This window comes from Calonectris borealis, chromosome 1 (genome assembly GCF_964195595.1).
Source record: "Calonectris borealis chromosome 1, bCalBor7.hap1.2, whole genome shotgun sequence".
NCBI lineage: Eukaryota > Metazoa > Chordata > Aves > Procellariiformes > Procellariidae > Calonectris > Calonectris borealis.
Window position 1 is genome coordinate 136563711 of NC_134312.1, and position 13571 is coordinate 136577281.

The following is a 13571-nucleotide window of genomic DNA, read 5'->3' on the forward strand; positions in this document are numbered from 1 at the left end:
AGGAAGGCGGGGGCCAGCGTAAGAAAGCAAGCCCTACTTTCAGGGACACCCCGGTACCAGGGCCCGGGCGGGAGGCAGCAGCCCCGGCCCGGCGGCTGGGGCGGAGGCGGGCGAGGGCGGCGCGGCTGCCCGCCGCCGGGGCTGCCCCCGCCAGGCCGCGGGGCGGCGCTCCGCCACCCCTGCCCCGCGGCGGGCCGGGCCGGGCCGGGCGGGCCGGGCCGGGGGCCCCTCGGGCGGCGCAGGCAGGCGGGGCCGTCCCCGCCCCTCTCGCCGCGCCGCAGCCGCCGGAGGCGAGCGGAGCCCGCCAGTGTGCGAGCTGCTGCCGCCGCTGCCCTCCGCCGCGCCTCCCGCCCAGCCCGGCGCAGCCCAGCCCAGTCCAGCCCGGCGAGGCACGGCAGAGCGAGCCCCTGCCCCGCTCCCCCCGCACCGCCCGGGCGACGAGAGCCAGCCATGGGTAAGCGAGCCGGGCTGCGGGGGAGCCCCCGCTCCGGGGCCGCAGGGGGAGCCGCGGCTGCGGGGAGGGTGGGAGCGGGGGCAGGTGCGGGGCAGCCCCGGGGGTCGCGGCGGCCCCGGCCCGGCCTCTTCCCGCGCGGCGGGGCGGGGGGCAGCAGCCTGTTGAGCGCCCCGGCGGAGCGGGCCGGGGGCGGCCGCCCCTCAGCTCCCCTCGCCCCGCTGGGGCCGGGCTGCTGCCGCAGAAACTCGGCGGGAGCGGGCGCGGGGGGTTCCTGGCTGGCGGGGCGAGCCGGCGGGGCAGCGGGACCTCGACAGCTGCCGAGCGCTCCCTGCCTTTAAAAATAAATTAATAATAATACTACTACAAAATCCCGGAGCTGTAGTTTCTTGGAGGCGGTTGTACGCGGCCAGCCCGGAGCGTGTCTTCTCCGCCGGTCCCGCTGGAGCTGAGGAGGCGGGGTGGTCGGGGGGCAGCCGTGGGCCGGACCGGAGCGCCGCAGGGCGCGGGAAGCGCGGCGGCCGCGGGCGGCCCCGGGTCTCCCCGCGGGGCTCGGTGCCGCCGCCCGGCGCTGGGGAGCGACTCGGTCTCGCCCCGGCTTCCCCTCGGGGTGAGGCGGGGCGGGGGGTGCCGCTCAGCCCCTCTGCCCCAGGCGCGGCTCCGCTGGGGCGCGGTTCGGGCTTTGGCGGGGGTTGAAGTGGGGTTCGGGAGAGGAGGAATAAATTCGGGGGCCAGGGAGGAGGGTGGACGCCTTCTCGAGGTGGGGAGCGTTGAGCACGCCTGGTGGCGGGCATCGCGCGTTTCGGCGTGAGCGCTGGGGAATCCCGTGGGCCGCTGGGATAACGTGGTGCGCTTTTCCCGCTCGTAGCTTGGGGTCTGCGCCGTGGAGGGAATTGGGCGTCGATGGAAAGCGGCGGCTTCTGCTCCCAGACTTCCGGGGAGGGAAGCGCTGGCGTGAGGGCGTTAACATCAGCAGAAGCGGGGCCCTGGCTAGGGAGGGATTCGTCGTGCGCATGGGTCGCTCGGTGGTCAACGCAGACGCTCGGCGTTCGCGTCCTTTTAGCATGGGCTGTTTCCTGCGAGCTTTCCTTTCAACCAACAATAGATCCAAATTAATTAAGCAGTAATGAAAGTTAGGAGGTTTGGGAAAAAAAAAAAGAAAAAAAAGATAGAAAAATACAGCTGTATCTTCGGTCCAGTTTGCCAGTGGCAAATTATTGCTTAGAGGTTGCAGCTGCTAAAGCAGAGCTATCAGTGCGTGCCCGTGTGTTAATATGCACATACTGATGCTGGCACTGTCTCTGGTTTTAATTAAGATGGAAAAAAAAAAAAAAAGAATTAATTACTCAGCCAAAGCCAAAGGAAGCTGACAGAATTCCTATGCTTGCCACTTTGTTAAATTAATTCGCATCACCTAATTCCGTAATTTCTAAACGCTTATTAACTGGTTTGTTCCTTAGCTTAGTGAAGATCAGACTCCTGTAGTATTACAGTCTTTTTACTAAGCTTTTTTGAAGTTTCCAACACCCCTTTCAATGCGTGTTAAAGTACTGATTCCTGCTGCCTCTGCAGCTCTGAAGGCTGAAACAAACAAACCAGCTGTATTATCGGCACCAAAAAGCTTATTTTTTGCATGCATATTCTGATACTCACTTTTTAGACTCTGCTTTCCCTGTGTGAACTTTAGATATTAAACGAAACTCTAAAGTTGACGGCCTCTGCCATGTCTATCTCTTAGTATCCTTCTCTTAACATACACTTTTACTTTACTGCCATGAATTGATGTCAAATGAATCTTGGAATGGGGATGGAAGAGGGAAAGAGAGAAAGGAATGTTTCCAAGTGTCTTAATAAGAGAAGTGTATACACTGGATTACAAAATCTTATTTGGGGGAGGGATAAAATTTGTTAGATAACATATGTAAAATTGTTAAGTGTCTTTGCTGCTAAGTCTATGAAATTGATTTTTCTTCAGTAAATTAAGCTGCTAGGGGTTTGAAATCGAAAAGTTGTTTCAATCTTTGTGGGTGATTCATCTTGAGGAGAAGCAAATTTTTATTTTAGTCCTAAAATCTTAGAAAAAGACTAAAGTTAGTCTTGCAGGTTGTGGGTCTGCAACAGTGTGCAAAATGTATGTTTTATGTCCGTATAGAATGTTTTGTCCTGAATGTAACAGTTGGGAAAAGGGGAGTGGAGAGAAGAAAACATTTCTTGAACGTTGTGCTCATAATGATGATGATAGCACAAAACTCCAAGGTCTGTTGACTTCCTTGCTTAGAAACATTGTTGGATGAACAAGTGATGCCTGATGGGGTAACAGCGGTGTGGTCAGTCAGGAGAGGGGACCTCTAGCACAAATTTCAGATTAAATACTTCAAAAAGAAGTCACAAAAAGAAGTCTTTGTCATCTGGGGATCCAGTCCCTCATGAATACGACGTTTTGTTTATGCCATTGCATAACTGTTGCCTTGGCGTTAGGCTGAGGCTGATGTGACCATCTAACCAGGACTTGTTTGGAGCTCCGGCACCGTATCGAGCTTTCTGACCCAATGGCAAGGATATATTTGACTGGTTCTCTTTGGGACTACTTGAATTGTCCTTGCTCGCACAGAACTGTTGTGTAGGACTGGCCCGCTGAGGCTGATTATTACGTTTTTTTTCTTTTCGGAGACGCTGAGAGCCCACCGTGGCCATTGATGTTCATTGGGCTTTTGGCTCCCTCCGTGCTTCTGAAAGTTGGGCACATTGTGTTCAACACCAGTTAGGGTTTGCTTCTGCTAAAGGGTTGTCAGTAATAACCAGAGCAGTGCTTTGTGCATCTTGTGCAAGAAGACCCACCCGTTGGCGTCTTACAGCGTGGCACACGCTCTCCCAAACGTAGTGTCTCATCTAGGAGGTGGGAAGGGGGCTGTTATTTTACAAAATGAACAAAAAATGCAAAAGGTTTTTGTTCCTTAAAGTTTGAAAAGCATGATACAGTATCATTTCTTGGGAGCTGTGTGTTTCCATAATTTTACACTTTTCCTCTTTGCGCTCCCCAAAACTGTTGCTTTCAAATCAGAAAAGTGGTTGCAGCAGGGTGGGTACGTGTGTTATATTTTGTTTGTTTGTTTTTTAGAAAAAGATACTGAGGAGAACACTGTGGACAAACAGGGTGAAATGTTGCCCGTTTTCATATGGGTTTGTGTCCCATCTCTTTGCAGTCCCTATGCAGGAACTGCTGCCTTGCAGAGCCTGCAAACCCAGGAGTTCCCAGGGGCATCACGCTGTGCCGCAGCGGGGCCATCGCCCTGTCCTTCACACCTTCTGCAGCGCATCCAGCTCCCCCAGCAGTACTTGCTCCTGCATCCCTGCAGCTCTTCCCTGCATCGCAGAGTGAACCATCCCAGCCCTGCAGGCAGTAATCTGCAGGAGTTTCACCTGAGGGGCTTCTACCACCCATAGAAACAGTCCTCACTTCTATATGAAACGTGTCCAAAGTAGGTTCAAATATTCCCTAAAGCAGGCTTTCTTTGTATAAACAGCTGGGGGCAAATCCTGAAAGAGAATCAATCCTCTTTCTTTCTGTTCAGCTCTATACTTTGTCCAGGCAGGAGCTGAACTCTTTTGTGTGTCACCGTAGTAGTAAAATCTGATTCGTATCAGTCATTCAGGGCGGCTGGATTTCAATTGCCAAGTAGTGTAGTCCATATTCTGTTAAATCTTGCATCTTTTAAATATATTATTTAACCTCGTTCCTATAAAAAAAAAAAAGAAACTAATATTAAGTTATCTTCTCTTAAAACCTGTGAAATATAAAATTTTATACTGCTGCCCTTCCTCTATCTCCACAACACTGCTTAGGCTATTAAAAAGTACTTAATTTTGCCTTCTCAGTATAATCCTTCTTGTCTGAGAAGGAGGTGGAGGAGAAAATGTTGTGCATTTCAGATATTTCCCAGTATCCTAAACAATTTGTGGTTTCACGGTATTAATTCTCCCTCTTGCTCTCTTTCTAAATGTGTCGTTTAGTAATATAGGAAATCTGCTGTCCCATGTGTGAATTATGCTATGTCTGATAGATCTTGAAATATTATGTTTCAGAAGAACATACTGGATTATAGATTACATCCCTGGGAGGGCTGAACTGTCGCAGTGCCTGATTATCTCTCTTTTTCAGAGTGTTTCTAGAATTTCTTAAACCAGTTGAAATCTGCAGGTCACTTTCAGTGTTTAAAGGACTTTAAATATTCAATTATTTTTCTCAAGCCAGGTATGTTTTTTTCAAGTTTGCTTCCGTGTGTTGTTATTCCAGCAGTCATCATGTTGGAAGCATTGTTTTTTTATGCAGTACTTTTTCTGTAGCCTTTGCTTTTCAAGATTAATGCTATCTAATCATAGAATGGTTTGGGTTGGAAGGGACCTTTAAAGATCATCTAGCCCAACCTCCCTGCCGTGGGGGGTTCACTTGCTTAAAGCCTTGAACATTTCCAGGGATGGGGCGTCCACAACTTCTCTGGGCAATATTTGGTAATATCTAAAGTCACTAGTCTAAAAAATAAGTCCAAAGTCCATTTCAGGATAAAGTTAAAATATATTGAAAATAAACCCAGTGAAGCCTGCTTCTTGGTGTATCTTGTATTCCTTGTGCAGCAGCATCGTGTCGTCCCTGAATGGGTGCACGTTCTCATAGCGAGGATTTTGTTTTCCCTGAGGTACACAGCTGGTGCAGCCAGACCCAGCCTCGCTGCGCACGTTGTACTTCCCCGACGGTATGTGGATGTAAGTGCGGTGTTATCTTTCTAGAAGCGCGAGAGCATTGTGTCCAGTGAAACTTCAAAGCGTTTGCAGAGGGAGCTGCTGTGGGCTGTTACATTACCACGCGCCCCACGATGGCTGTTCTTCCCACTGAAACTTCTGGGTTTCTCTTCGTTTTGTCCTTTCCTTGCGCATCCCAGCTCTGTGTGCCCTTCCCCCCTCCCCAGACACGCACGCACCCCGTCCCCGTGAACGCGTCCCCAGCACCTGCCCGGGCTGCGCATCACCTCACTCCCCTGCGCCTCTCCTTGGGCCGTCCCCGCTGGGGCACCTGGGGACGGAGCCGCCTTCCCGTGAGTTGCTTGGGTTCCTCCTGCAAAAAATGTGAACCTATCGTGGCGTCACGGTGTTAATGCTGCGAAGGATGTATGTATTTGCATATAGTGCACTTTTAACGTGGATGCTGTTTACCCCAGCGCGTGGGCTTGAGGCTCGCTCCCGATGGAGCGCGTGGCATCTCGCCAGGGTGCCATGGGTGGGTGGTGGTGTGTGTGGTGGCATGTCTGGGGGGTTGTTCTTCAGGGTTCGCCTCAGCGTGCTTGTGGCCGGATTGGTTTGAGCCGTCCAGGGAAATTAAAATCCTTCCTGTTCTCCCGGCTGGTTCCTTAAAATCCATTTGGGTACGAGTGCCTCTGGGTTTGAGTTGTGGTGAGCAAATGTAAGGAAAGATAGTTTAGTCTCCATGTGGGACATGAAAGATGGATGTGTTAAAGTAATGGGTCTCAGCTGAGCCTGCGAGGCTCTGTACAGGTGCAGAAGCCTGCACTGGGAGGATTACCGGATCAATCCCACAAAGGGCGAAGGATGAAACAGAGCCATGGTGGCTCTTGTCCATCACCTTCATCTTGTAAGGTGGCTTCTTCCAGGTCATATGCAACGTAGCCTGTGGCCCGGAGGAAGCAAACTCAGTGTACTGGGGGAGGAATCCACGTCTCCTGATCCTCTCCCAACTTTTCTTCTGCAGGTAGGCGTGAACCTCTGACAGCTGGGGTGCCGGGGTGGCTGTGCCCCTCAAAATTCCCTGTCCCCCCTCCCCTGTAAACACAGTGGACAACAGTGGAGGCGATTTGACCATTCAGTGTAAGAAATAGGTAGCATCGTATGTACACTTAGTCCTCAGCTGTTTGTTACTTTCTATTGCTGCTCTGTCTTGATGCTTTGGCAGTCTCCCTCTCCGTAATTATTTGTCTCTTGGGTTTTAGGCTCAAAAGCTTGCATGTGGAGTTGCGGCTTGGGAAACATTTACAAGCAACGCAAAGAACTATGAGAATTCAAGATCTTTTGTTCTCCCTGGTTTTGGAGCTGTTTGACTAGCAGCAATTTCAAAATGTGAATGGAGCTTATGTTTCATTAATAGAAAGATGTGCCTGACACAGAGCCATCGAGTGGTACAAACCTCAGTACATTGCTGTACATCAGTTTTGTGTGCGTTTGTTTTATGCTTTGATAGTTGAGTGCATGTGACACTTGAAAATTTTAGCCTAAAGTTATACATACAGAAAATGACTTTCAGGAATGTGTTTCTACTTAGTGTTTGGGTTGGTTTTGGTTTTTTTTTTTTTTTTGGGTGGGGGGAATAATGTTGAAAAAGACTGTGGTTCAAAGATAGCTGGGACCTGGGTCATGAAGAAGACTGGACTTCTTGAAGTTACGAACTGATTTGGAGTATCCAACATAAGATACAACCTTCATAATTTTGTGGGGTTTTTTTAATGTTTTGTTAAGAGCATAGAGCAATCATTGCATATTGCAGCCTAAAACTCTGTCTTTGTATACATTCCTTCAATGCCAATGAAAATATAAGAATTGCCCCAGTCTAAAGCATACATAATTCGGAGAGGGAGGTTACCCCGAAGGCAAACAGGGCAAAACTTGCTCCATTAGCGGCTCAGGAGTAAGGAAGCAGCTGGCTTGCCTTCCAGGTGCTGGTTTGTGGGCTGGCGAGTAGAAAGGACACCTTGTGTTAACAATGCAGCTGGTCTGGACATCCAAAAAACAGAGTAAATGATGGGAGTCCAGCCAGAGGAGGATTACGTTTTGAGTAGTGCACTGGTTTTCTTAATATTGGAAACATACGTTTGGGCTTATTGGCGGTTTTGCTGAGCTGGAGCTGTGGAGCCTGCCGCTGATGGCTAACCGAGGAGGAATCTGACTTCCTCGGGCTGCCAGCAAGGACAGCTAACTGGGACTCTCCGATGTCTGGTTTTCGCTTTACCTTTTAGTCTACATTTTTATCAGCTTGCGTGCTGGAAAACTCATTGAGGCTTTTCAGTCCTAATGCTGCGTGCGCATCAGTGAAGCTGCTGGGTGAAGGTGAGGGTGGGCTGCCTGCAGTCGTCTCCTGCCTGCAGTCTCCTGCCTGCCCCCGTTGTGAGCCTGCCCGGGAGAGCAGCTGCTGTTCGACCTTATTCAAGAGAGATTTTCTACCTATTTTTTTTAAACTCCACGGGCTTATGTATGTTTTGCTTTCTGACGGGACGCAAGTGTTTTGCAACATAAGAGAGTGCTTTTGTCAACTTAAGATGTCTTTTTAAAGCTGCTTAAATTCTAGATGCTGGGAACATCTGTCAGGATTTGCTGGAATGAAGTCCTGGGCACGCATTGTGCCGACAAACGCTGTGCAAGTCTGAATTAGTGCAGAGCTCTGGCTGGATCTTCAGTACTTTTCCTTAACTTCTCTATTAAAGTAACTTTCATTTTCTTGTTGGTTGTTTTTTGTGTATTTTGTTTTGAGGTTTTTTTGAAGGAATAATTTTTGGAAGGTTTTACATGATTGCTGTTTGTGTGCAAACTTACGCTTTTGTTACCAGAACTGTGTTGACATGCGCTTTCCCAAACTTTTAAAGTGTAAAATGAGTTGTTGTATTCGTTAGGCACACAGCTGAAAATAAGTTTGCCACATGGAACTTCCCTTGTGGGAAATTAAATGCTTTTCTTAAGCTGTTTAGGCATGTATAAAAAAAAGTCAGGAGGAAAGATGACTAGTGGGAGTATTTGGAGCTGAGAACTTTTGGTCCAAGCACAGGAATCTGCTCCAGCACATCTGTCAAGAGCCCACAACTTGCAAGGTGTAATGACCAGTAATACTTCATGTAACATCTGCTTAGGCTCTGTGATGGGCGCTGGTACAAAAGCCTTGAAATCTCTTGAAATCTCTGAGATATTTGTCATACCACGTCAGGGGAATGTAACAGAACCTAGTGCATCATCTGTTATTGCCTGCTCCCCAGCCAGTGAAGTTACTAGGTACTAAAGCTGATAACTCTTTCATTGAGCCAGGGCTTTATGTAAGCAAATACAAAGAATGCAGAGAGGGCTTTGCTATGCGTGACTGATGTGCCCGTGTTAGTAATTATTTCCCTCATGCAGTGTATACCTTCACTCTGTAGACGTTTTTCCCATTTCGTGCTGAAATTAAAGTGGCAATTTCTCATGCTTGGTAATTGTTTGATGAAAATCCCTCATTTCAGGTAATGTCTGGAAACTTAAAGAAATAATGATATGGAATGAAAAACAGCCAGTTAAGTCATTTTGGTTTTTATAGTCTGTAATTTTTAGTCCCTCCCTTTAAATTATTTTTAAACAGTTTGAAAATACCTGTTTTTCTCCTCAAACTTGAGCTATGAGAACCATATAATGGATACTTAATCTTTAACCTCCTCCTGAAATTCTTTGAGGTTTTTTGTCTTATCTGCCACTAATATGCTTGCAATACCATGTTTGAGAAATTGTTGTAATCTGCCACATATTGAATTCCTCTTATGCCTCAGTGGAAGCCTCAGGGAGGCGGAAAAGAACCAGGAAGGAGTAAAAAACCTCTTGAAAATGCTAATTTAAAGTAGCCATGGCGAACTGAAGGTAAGTATTTGGGGAGTGGGTGGCACTAAAACAAAACACAAACGAGGTAGCAGCGTGAGTCAAAACTTGAATGATTTTAGCTTTAAACAGTCTGCAGATTTCATTAAAATGATTTTATTTTCCTGTAAAACTTTATTTCTGGATTTTCTTACGTTTCCCATGGCTGTTGTCATAAAAGCTGCTGAATGTTTTCCCCATTATGGTCAGCTCCCCGGCGTGGTGCATGCTCTTTCCGTCATCCTTGCAGAGAAGAAGTGCTGGACCTCATGGTCGAACCTCATCCTTCCTTCCCTCTAAGCTGTTTTCTGCCAAGTTCTCTGGGCAGAAGTATCTGTGTGGATAGATGGTTCCCTGCCTCCCTTATTCCTGTTGGCATTTGATCCCCCGCTGAAGGCTTTCTCCCTGAAATGGTGGCCAAGAGCGCTTGCCGGTTTTGCACGTGTGATGAGCACGGCGGTGACACCATCCGATGGTGCACTGGGCGTGTGCAGGTGTATTCTCCATAGACGGTGTCTCTCTGTGATAGCTGCTAGCTTTTATCTGTTTCAAAGTAAGTGATGTACCCCTGCTAGAGATAGAAAACCTTGGGGACACTGGGAGAAACAGCTTTAAAAAACTCAGAAAGTCAGGAGGCATTCTCTTAGAGCAAAATTAAGTGCTTTACTGGAGGGAAGTTGGAGGCTTGGCTTTCTGTTTCCACAGTGACAGAAGGGCATGGCACATGTGGAATATTAAATGTTGCCAAGGCTAATGGGAATGTCCCGGCTGCTGTTAAAACCTGATTTATAAATGTGTTAATTACTGCATAGTGAAACTTTTTTCTGTTCTTACAAGAACATACAAAGGAAAAATTCAGGAAAATACCAGTGTAGACACAGTCAGCGCTATCTACTTCTTCCCCTTACAAAATGTGTTTAGTTGATGAAACTATTTTGTTTCATGCTTGATTAGTTGATAGATAGCATTGCTATTTTTTGTATGTAGAGGTACTTGCCAAATTGATAAATATGCTTGCTGTGGGATGGCAATCTACTTTTTGAAGTTCACCTACCATCTTAGAAAGAATTCTGTTCAAATGGGTTAGACAATTAGGAATATTCCTTGTTTGCAACACGGTTGTTAGAGTTTAACTGAGGGATGAGAATGGAAACAATACCTGTTAAAAACACAAAGCAGCAAACCCTACAGCTACTCGGAAAGGTGGTATCTCTGTTCATTAGTTCTTCCTCTGGCATGCTAAATGGGTCCCTGTGCAGGACTCCTGAGGAGGGTCTTATACGGACTTCATTAGAAGACGCAGAAGGAGAAGCAGTTGTCCAGCCAAAACATGAGTTCCCGAAGCATGCCTTCTCTTTCCTGTGGTATATGGCAGGTTTATGGATTCAAAAAATGCCATCATGTCTGCTAAGTTCTCATCTACTGTAATCCTTCTTAAAATACTTGATCCTTAACCCTTTGTTTTTTAGAGAAGAGGCTGGTAAGATGAGTAGGAGGGAAACATGCCTTTTTCCTTCCGTACGCATTTGTGAGCGTGACTGCTGTGCCCACTTCCCACATGGCCAGTAGTCTGTCTTCTTCAGCATGTGTGAGATGTCCCTTATGGTAGGTCATGTACCTTGTAAATAAAGTAGGTGTTTTCTATTGCCTTGCTCAGAAAATATGCCAGGCATTTCGTGGCATATGCTTCATTGCTCCAACACTTGTGCTTTGCATTTGCATCTGGTTAGATCTCTATGGAGAGACATTTCTTCTCCTCACCCAAGTTTAAACACAGAAGAAAAATGGTTGCATTTATTTGCCATTTTAATAGGGTTTTTTGTGTCAGGCTAAATTACCGACATCACAGCAGTATCCCAAACCTGAACTGATCCTGAACTGCTACTTGCAGTCCCAGAGACATTGAGGATTTGGCTTTGGAGCACTTAGACGACTTCCATAGTCACAAGTAGACTTGCATCAGGAGCCTTCGCTCTTTGATAGCAGACGCGGCTGGACCTGTGATGCTTAAAGCCTTCAGGCTTGGCAGCTGCTGCGTGCCCCTCTTTGTCCTGAAGGGGACAGCTGGGAAGGGCACCCCGGTGACAGCCTGCATCCCAGGCCTCCCACAGCACTCAGGATGTACCATGCCAGTGCTTCCTGCTAGGAGATGCTGGCAATTAATTTAAAATCCTTCCCCTAGGTCATCATGACTTTTAAGGAGCTTTTGCACTTACTATCTCAGAAACTGCCTTTCTTCCTTGAGCATGACCTGCCAAGAGAGCTGTGTTTCTCTTAAGTGCTGAAGTTAATGATACAAAACATGGCGCTTGAGAGAAGGACAGCAGGATTACAGCGCTGCTTAGCTGCATGCCCACTGCCAGCGTCCCTTGTGTGGGAGACCAGCATGATCAGGGGCTTTTGTGGCTGCAGGACAAAGTATAAGGCATGGCTTGGGCATCTGCGATCCTTCCCACAAGGGAAAGGGTTTTGAGGATGGTGCTTGTATAGCCTTTCTGGGCTTAGTGTGAAACAAGGCAAGCTTTCTTTTTTTCCCTGGTGTCTGGTTTTTGTTGGTTTTTTTTGTTGTTGTTTGTTTGTTTTTGTTTATGGAATGCAATGGAAAAGGCTTTTTTCCAGATGTAACAGTAACATTGGATAAAAGGGTCCTCCTTGTGTTTGTGTACACTGCTGACATACACTTCATTTATAATAAACCCAGTGGACTAGGTGGCTTTGCATCTGAGGGTAATCACAACGCCCCTGTATGCACTAGGGCAAAAGTTGCCCAGTCGATGTCTGGTAGTGTTCTGGCTGGGCTGTACAGTTTCTTTCCGATCAGAGTTCATATAGTAACCTAAACTTGCCTCTGTTCACATGACCTTAAATTGGCTATTAATTAAATTGGCTCGATCTCTCACACATTAGCATGCAGACTCTTTCATTTCCAGCTTTGCTTGGGAGCTCCATCTCCTGCTGTCTCTTTTCACGAAGCTGTGTGTGGGCTTACCTGTAGCATGCATGGGAGGACTTTGCATGGGGAAAATACCTTCCCAAATGTTAGCCCTGGCAGCTGTGCCCCTGTGGAGGCACGTGGAAGAGGCAGGGCAGCAGCGCCAGCAGGCTTCACCCCCGTCTTTTGTTTCCCTCATAGCTATGGTGACCCTAGATGTGAGACCAGGAATGTACGCGCTGGAGATGATTTAAGGAAGTGTGCAGCACTACATACTAATTAATTCAGGTCATGATACTCATAGGATAAGCGCAGCAGCTTCCTGCCTCCCAAGTGGTTGCTGCGGTTCTGATGTGAACCCCTTTGGTTTATGCCAAGAAAAAACCTGCGGAGTAATTAAAATGAACCTGAACTGCTTTAGAGGAGCCTGGTTTGAATTAGGGCACGATTATTAACTCTAGCAGTATTTGGCTCTGCTAAATCTTTCCCTTCCCTTCCATGATGTTCATTCCCCTGCCACTCCATCAGCTCAGTAACATCTGCTGCAGTAGTATCTGTTTAGATGAGACCACTCATCTCTGTAGAGAAAACAAGGGCTTGGCTAACACGTACCTCAAGCCTTGGTGCGACTCTGCCAGGGGTGCGGTGCCCACTGCAGAGCTTGCCAGGGTCTCGCGTTAGCCGATCTCCAGAAAGCCAGGACTATGGGAGCAGAAGACGGGGAGCGAGAAGGTAACTTTACTGCAGGCATACCTGTTCTGAATGCTGTTCTTCTCATGGGCATCTAAAATAGTTAACAAAATCGGACTGCTTGGAGTTACCGCGCTAACTCCAAGTCCTTTGGGCTTTAAGGACATTGCCTTTTGTATGTGTGCATGGCAAATTCAGGAAAAAGCAGGACTACAAGAGAGTTTTAATCTCAAGCCACGGAAGCTCTGTCGGTTTGTGGACTCAGAGTCCCTTGATTATGGTGTTCTTTCACATGAGCTAGGTGATGTGCCTATTTTTTCTTTATATGTAGATGACACCATTTAAAAGAGTATCTTCAAGCCCTCGTTGCGGGGACGGTAAACTGTGAACGTGGGTTTTCATCAAAAAAACTGCAGTAAAGCTTTTTTTGAAAAGAAGCATTTTACATCAGGTTGTCTCGTCATCAGGTCACAACTACGGAGCCCTAGTTTCAAAGTCTCTCATGTTACAGCTGTGCTACTTGTTTTCCAAGACATTTTTCAGACAGGATCCACTGGAAGCTGCTGAAATGGTTTCCCAAATCCTCCTCCGGTATAGTGCCTGGATGCCCTGATGCCCCTGCCTTGTTCTGCTGTGCCGTACGGTGGTGTGGTAAGGCCCTCCATGCCCGTGACCTCTGGTGATGGAGCGAATATTATTCTTTTTTCACCACTGTTTGTTTTTACAGCGTTTAAGAAGTTGATGTTGGCAAAAGGAAAAAAAAACAGTAGGAATTTTTTTTTTAATCTAGCCAAGCGGGATACTTATACTAGAAAGGCCTTTCTCTCTTAAGAAATTGAAACATCT

At 47.5% G+C, this 13571-nt stretch overlaps 1 protein-coding gene across 6 annotated transcripts in view; it reads left to right on the plus strand.

The window, feature by feature from the left end:
* Positions 1-246: 246 nt before the first annotated feature.
* The window catches only part of GPM6B (glycoprotein M6B), a 108119-nt gene continuing 94794 nt past the window's right edge, over positions 247-13571 (plus strand). For 2 of the 6 annotated variants that reach the window (XM_075176073.1, XM_075176056.1), the window contains exon 1: positions 247-454. In XM_075176073.1, the coding sequence (XP_075032174.1) occupies positions 451-454 (4 nt within the window). In that variant the 5' untranslated portion in view covers positions 247-450. Of the gene's footprint in view, positions 455-691; positions 1062-13571 lie in introns of those variants that run through there. The other 4 variants (XM_075176107.1, XM_075176091.1, XM_075176115.1 and 1 more) reach the window with 4 other exon arrangements.